This window comes from Limulus polyphemus, unplaced genomic scaffold, assembly GCF_000517525.1.
Source record: "Limulus polyphemus unplaced genomic scaffold, Limulus_polyphemus-2.1.2 Scaffold846, whole genome shotgun sequence".
In the NCBI taxonomy this organism is placed as follows: Eukaryota; Metazoa; Arthropoda; class Merostomata; order Xiphosura; family Limulidae; genus Limulus; species Limulus polyphemus.
The window spans coordinates 400,657-408,402 of record NW_013666456.1 but is presented as its reverse complement, the minus strand read 5'-3'; the positions used below and the strand labels follow the sequence as shown (position 1 = coordinate 408,402).

The window sequence follows — 7,746 nt, the reverse complement described above, 5'->3', positions numbered from 1 at the left end:
AGCACCTTTACTGTTTGTTATTAAAACACGTCTCCCAGTGGCAAAGCGGCACGTCTACACGGACTTATAAGGCAAGATAGCACCTTTACTGTTTGTTATTAAAACACGTCTCCCAGTGGCAAAGCGGCACGTCTACACGGACTTATAAGGCAAGATAGCACCTTTACTGTTTGTTATTAAAACACGTCTCCCAGTGGCACAGCGGCACGTCTACACGGACTTATAAGGCTAGATACCCGTGATGGGCACAGTACAGATAGTTCATTGTGTTGCTTTTTGATTAACTAAAACAAACAAGCAAGCAAATTATTAAAACGCGCGAAAGAACATCACGATACACAAATTTTCTTTAAAAACGAAAAATGTATTACATTAATGATTCTAACCAATCTCTAAAGAAAACATTTTTCAAACAGCGGATCGTGAATAGAAAGAAAAAAGAGCATTGTTACCACAGGTACACCAAATGTTTATCGTTCTGCGGATATATCATAATGAAGAATTTAATGCTAATTTTAAACGTTTATGTACATTCAGTCTCTTAACTTTCTTGCCACTCTCTTCGTTTTGTTTGTTTGGTTGAAGTTAAGCACAAAGCTACACCATGGGCTATTTGTGCTCTGCCCACCACTGGTATCGAAACCCGGTTTCTAGCGTTGTAAGTCCGCAGTCATGCCGCTGTGCCACTGGGGGGCCACTCTCTTCGACGCCGAAATAGAAGAATGAGTCAGATCATCCCTAGTGAACGTTTAATTAACCAAGCTCTTCCTAACGTTCAAACGCCTCGGAGAAAATGATGAAGATCTCTACGAAAGATTAGAATGGGGGGCGTTTCTAGAGATTAAATAATTTCTGTTGGAACATAGCATATATGAATATAAATTATGATATCTGTGCCACATACTAAAACGAATCATTTTTCCCGATATGTTATCTTTCGGTATTGGCCCAATAAAACAAATAAATGAGTTTAATCTCAAAATCTTTAAGGTGTGAATTAATGTGTGTTATTTACATTATTGTTTGTTACAAACTGTTTTACACGTAGAGCTCCATTTCGTTTAAAATCATAATATGTATAAATATTTTAAGCCATAAATTTAACATATAATCTACAGGACCCGTTCTAAATCACCACAGATGGTATCATATGTGGACATCACACATTATCCATCCGAATAAGGAAAATAGAAAATGTTAGTATCAAATCGTTTAAACTAAACCTTTCTACTGAAGGTTATGTATAAAGAACAATTTCCACACAGTACTTTTGTTTTTGAAGTTAGCCTTCTGATCTAAAATCTTCATGATTAGTCATTCAACCTACGCTAACTCAATTTTGACTCAGTTGTCACTTTGAAGCGACTCACAGAATTTTAAGTGCTCCAAGTTATTCATATTAAATTACGTTATTTATATTGAATATACAATATACTTTTACGTTAAAGAATTACTAATGTCACAGATTTCTTTTTAAAGGAAACAGAAAACTGGACAACATATGCAGTTTCAAAATCGTGTTTAGGAAGTTAAAGATAAGTTAAGAGGATAATATTAAATGAAACTATGCAATTTAAGTAAGATTCAAGTAGTTTTTGAGAAAACATTCAATTTGTTTTTCTGAAGTTTTCTTTTTGTGTTCATGTTTCACTATTTTTTTTTGGTTAGATTGAATATTATTCATGAATATCTTTATAGTCCCTAGGTATTTTGTAGAGTGATATTTACATAATATTTTTTTGAAAGCGAATCATTATTTCATTATTAAATGATTAAAATCACTTGCCCTGAGAATAGAGTAACTTTAATATTTATCCTGTGTTCAAAAACTACAAGAGTAACCGTTGTACCAACTCTGTTATAAAGGGTTATACGCAGAATAACTTAATCTGTGTTAAAGAACTACATAGAGTAACCTTTATACTCGCCCTATGTTAAGGAACTATTCAAAATAACCATTATACGTGCCCTACGTTAAAGAACTACATAGAGTAACCTTTATACTCGCCCTATGTTAAGGAACTATTCAAAATAACCGTTATACGTGCCCTACGTTAAAGAACTACATAGAGTAACCTTTATATTCGCCCTATGTTAAGGTTTGGTTGGTTTGTTTTGAATTTCGTGCACGAGAGCTATCTGCGCTAGCCGTCCCTAATTTGGTAGTGTAAGACTAGAGGGAAGGCAGCTAGTCATCACCACCCACCGCCAACTCTTGGGCTACTCTTTTACCAACGAATAGTGGGATTGACCGTCACATTATAACGCCCCCACGGCTGAAAAGGCGAGCATGTTTGGTGGGACGGTGATTCGAACTCGCGACCCACAGATTGCGAGTCGAGTGCCCTAGCCACCTGGCCATGCCAGGCCGCTTTCATGGAAAGTCAAATATAATTCAAAAAGTCTACCTCACGTCAAGTCTGCCAAACGTATGCCTCACCAAGACATTATTCCATTAGTTCTATCAACTTTGAGAACAGACAAATTAGTTTACTTAGTTAATTTACATGAATTATCTATCGCAAAAAAGAACAGCTACATAATTATTTACTAGCTTTAAAGAAGTTAAATGAAATCCAAATTAGCTCTATTGTTTGTTTTTTGTCTAACACAATGACAAAACGTGTAGTTTTTAAATCTTAAAACACAAAAATGAATTCTCAATAATACGAATAGGTAATGATTTATTATTGGTAAATGAAAATATAATTAACTTACATTAAGTAAGGTCCCCTGGTGGCTCAGCGCTAAATCTGCGGGCTTATATCACTAGAAAATTTGATTTTGATACTCGCGTTGAGCCAATGTAGCATATATAATTCAATTTGTAGTTCTGTGCTTAGAAATAAACCAAGAAACATTAAGAAAGGACATCCACGCCATAATTAGTTGGGAACTGTAATTTCTAGAACTGACAGCTCTTTTGATCCTGACTAGTTTGATAATAAAAAACTTCATATAAAGTTGCATTATTTGGTTTAATGTGTCGAACTTAGCTTGGTATGGCGTTTCAGGACGCTTAATTTCCGAGCTAGAACTTCTTCTGAGATTTCTTTCTTAATCTTGTGATAGTGTAAGTTGTAATATAAAAACACACCAGCAAGCATAAGGGAACAAAACACATACCATGATCAGCTGAAGATTGCATCCCCCATTTATTTGTTGCCCAACTATCTCTACTTGACTTGAAAATATTTAGTGATTACCGATCTGTGTTACTTGATATAATAAGTTTATGCTTTGATTTCTGATATGATAATATAATATTTTATTATTATTTATGATACATTTATAATTGTGACAGATGGAATTACAATTACAGAAGTTTTTTCGCCACATTCCTCATGTAGAGATGTCATTAGGCTCAACAAATGTGATTAAAATTTCATAAATCTGCTGATTTTTTTACTTCTTTTCTCATATAGATTATTAAAACTTTATACGCTTGCCAAATTAATAATATAAATTTATGTGCAATTTACCTTAATATTTTTACCCGTCCCTCATTATTGTTCCTCTTTTTGTAATTTCTCCTGGACACATAAACTACATATTTCTACCTTTATTTTTGGAAGTTTCTTCGAATCAGGTCGCCCAATAATTTTGACATCACTGCATTGCTATGAATTTCCAACTTATATAAACGTAATTGTTTATATCATTATTCGCGTGGCATTGTTTTCGTGCTTTAGTATAATTGTTGAAAGTATTATTTAGTATTGTTTAGTTGAAAAGAATTGGAATTATGCAAAAAATGGGTTAAACGACAGGCTAGAGGCCCTTAAATAGAAGCCATCGTTAATTTTGAACTATTGATCAGAGAGAAGTAAACCAACCAGCAGCACCAGCCGCTACATAGACCTTGTTTGGGTTTACGAAACCAGCATCGGGATTGAGTGTCAGTTATATAACGCGCTCACAGATGAAAATATGGAATATAGTCAGCCGCACAATGTCTCGAACCCTACACTGTTAAATTCGTGGCTCCACGCAATAAACACTAGGCCACATCCGGCCTCAACCAGGATTGAGCTCTAAAAAGTTTATTTGACACTTGGAAGTCCGAAATTAATAAGTCTTAGAATCGTTATTTTTCCGCATTTTCCAATTATTAATCATAACCTTACTCAGTGACTTCAGGCGTGGGAGGTGACTTTTTCATTCTTAAATTCTTAGAAATTGCACTCTCAACATTATACCATTTTATTAAGAATTATATCTTAAATTAAGGCTTTAGTTTTAAGTGTCATTTTAAATAAAGGAATAATTAAACTAAATTAAACATCTAAGCAAATTCCACATCATCGTAAGCTTACAAGCTTATTTATGAGCTCCTTTTGAGCCATTTCGAAGTAACCAGTTGAGACTTTTCAGCTTGTCAGTCACTTTGAATAACCAGCTAAGCTTTTTCAGTTTGTCGGTTTCTTTAAAATATCCAGACAAATTCTTTCAATTTCTCAGTCGCTCTTGAATAACCAGGCAAGTTTTAATGTAGCAATTGCTTAGAAATAGCTTACCAGTTTCTTTTAATGTACCAGTTGCTTTGAAATAACCATTCAAACTGTTTCAAAGTGTTTTTCACTTTGAAGTAACTACTCAATGTTTTCGGAGTGTTAGTCATTATAAAATAACGCTCTAAGTTCTTCCAACGCATCAGTTTTTCTGGAGTAATGGCTCAATTTTTCTAACGCCTCGTGTGTTCTGAACTAACTAGCCATATTCTTTCAAAGTATATGATGATCTGTAATAACTAGCTCAATTTTTTACAAAATTCTAGTCGCTCTGCAAAATCGAAACTCGTTCTTACAAAGAGTTAGGTGATCTGTAATAGCCAATCAATTATTTGGTGCGCGCCAGTAGCTCTAAAATAATCAACTAGGTTTCTCCAATGTGCTAGCTGCTCTAAAAAAATTAGTTAACTGAGATTAAAAAACTTTCTCCGACAAGAGCCACTTAAACTGATCTAAACTGCATCTCTTGTTTAACAGCACGTTGAGCTCATAGTCTTTTGTTGTTCAGAGTAATATTCTAACTTAATATTCTTAAATATTATGTTTAGAGTTTTCATACTTTGTTTATTCATTGCATAGAAAACAAAAGTCACGAGAATTTCAGAAGTTGTATCGATTCGCGATGTTTTTCAATTAAGTAACACATTACGTCCACGTCGCGTCAGTAAATTCGTATTGCAGAGAAACAAGCTAACAGTTTCAACGTCTTGGAGAATGTCGATGACTAAAATATCGCATGTATCACTTTTGAATTCTGTAAAAAGAAGAAAACACAGATGTGTTAGTAGAGCAATACACTATGTATTGCCTTCTATAAGAAAGGAGAAACACGTCTTTTTTTTTATTTTCTCTTCGAATACTTGAGTTGCTGCAGCTTGCTCAAAGCGAGTACAACACGACATCTATGCACTGCGTTTAAAGGTCACGTGACATTGGCAGAGCAAAAATAAAATGAAAAAAGTTTTTTTATTTGCTTTCTTACATTTTAAAACACACTATATATATATAATAAAAATAAAACTTAAAGTATGATTTTTTCAGGTTTTTTTTCTGAGGATGGATCGATAATTAAGTCACATCCACCAAGTTTTGTTTTTATTTTTTCTGAGGATGGATCACTTATTCAGTCACATCCACCAATTTCTGTTTTTTTCTGAGGATTTGTTTTGTTTTATTTTGAATTTCGCGAAAAGCTACACGAGGGCTATCTGCGCTAGCCGTCCCTAATTTAGCAGTCTAAGACTAGAGGGAAGTCATCACCACCCACCGCCAACTCTTGGGCTACTCTTTTCCCAACGAATAGTGGGATTGACCGTCACATTATAACGCCCCCACGGCTGAAAGGACGAGCATGTTTGGTGTGACGGGGATTCGAACCCGCGACCCGTAGACTGCGAGTCGAGCGCCCTAACCACCTGGCCATGCCGGGCCTTTTCTGAAGCTGGATCAATAATTAAGTCACATCCACCATTTTTTTTTCTGAAGATGAATCACTAATTAAGTCTCATCCACCAATTTTTGTTGTTTTTTTCCGAGGATGGATCACTAATCAAGTCACATCCACCAATTTTTGTTTTTATTTTTTCATTAACTCCCAACTAGTGTCTCTGAATGAAAATTTCTTGTGTTTACGCATATTTTAAAGGCTGACTTTGATTCTAAGTTATCTGTGCACGTGGTTTAATAGCTTATAAGTTATTTTATGTGTATTCAAAGAGTTTAGAGTAGCAACATCTATAAATGCTTTGTTGGTATTTAGTATGATAGTACATATACAAATGTACAGTTTTAATATTCTTATTAAACCGTTGTTTGAATGATATATCTTAATATTCTACAAAAGGGTCAACCCATACGTATGGTTATTTCTTATTGATCTCTTGCATATTTTATATAAACGTTAAATATATCTTGCTTCTGTTTCAGGCAGAATGGGTGTAGTCTTTATATTGATCTACGTTTTTCTCAAATTCGGTAAGTTCTGACAAATTACGATAACGTTTTACATTTATGTATTAGAAAATCACACATTTGATGATCTTTTGTCAGTATTTTTTGTCAATTTACACTTATGTAACATTATAAGTAAAAAAGTTACTGTAGTGGGTGATAATTTGCTAACTGTTGTGTATGTGGGGAAAAATAGTAAACAGAAAAAAAAATCCCGAGAACTTGCCAATGGTAACCCTAAACTTTAGATATAATAACTAATATTCAAAGCTCCAACTTAGAATATAATGGTCATAACTTGAAGCAGTTTCGTCTCACTAACAGTCAATACGATTTCTTATTGGTGGCCTTTGTTTTTAAACCTGTAAATTACTATCTAAACATTAAATTAAACCATTTGTGAAGTTTAAGATTAACAGAATTTAAGTCAAAATAATAGATAATGAGACTCTTTGCTTGTATTCATTTTCATTTGGACCAAAATTGCTATTTAAACATAAAAATAAATTAAAATTTGCTGTTAAACCTAGCTGTAATTATGTTGCGGGTAACCATAATTTTCAGATCTAAAAACATCATCTAAAATTTAAATTAAACTATTTTTTTAAAAGCTAAACCAAACAGTAATTACTTTATTCCTCTCCTATTCTGGACTACCTAAAATTAAAAGAAATATGTAACCCAAAACACAAGCTCAACACTAAATTAATTAGGCAGTATTATAGTATGTCATTTAGCAGGATTTCACTCTTTTCCTTTAATTAATTTTTAAGCAAATTAAAAACACTCGGTAATTATATTGGCTATTTATTAATTGTAGTAAAAAGAGGAGTGGCACAATGGATCTTACTAGCTAATATCTCTGACGTTATTGACTTAAACTAGTTGTAACTAAAGTAGTAATTTTGAGCTTATAGTCTTCTTTACTTGTTAGAGGTAGTATAGCTAAGAATTATTTATTTACGAAAGAAATTAATAGGCTCAGGCCCTAATATTTTAATGAACAAAGGACTGTGAAAGTTGAGAACAACAGTCATATTAATGTAGAAAATTACACAAGGTCATTTTAAATATGTCGATTAAAGAAACAACATAATACAGGGTTGACGCAAAATATTCATACATTCAGACCATAAAGGTGTGTTCAGAAACAGAACTTAGAAGTTCCAGGATGGGGATATTCCTCGTTCTTAATAGCATTGAAAACACAAAAACACGGAATAACTTGAGGACGATCCAGAAAGAGACCTAAAACAAGTCGTTCTCCAGCCGTGGTAGGCAAAAT

General features: G+C 33.6%; 1 protein-coding gene across 3 annotated transcripts in view; it reads left to right on the top strand.

The window, feature by feature from the left end:
• Window positions 1-6,434: 6,434 nt before the first annotated feature.
• The window catches only part of LOC111086101 (adhesion G protein-coupled receptor L4-like), a 39,342-nt gene continuing 38,030 nt past the window's right edge, over window positions 6,435-7,746 (top strand). For all 3 annotated transcript variants that reach the window (XM_022387641.1, XM_022387640.1, XM_022387639.1), the window contains exon 1: window positions 6,435-6,485. In XM_022387641.1, the coding sequence (XP_022243349.1) occupies window positions 6,443-6,485 (43 nt within the window). In that variant the 5' untranslated portion in view covers window positions 6,435-6,442. The remainder of the gene's footprint in view (window positions 6,486-7,746) is intronic.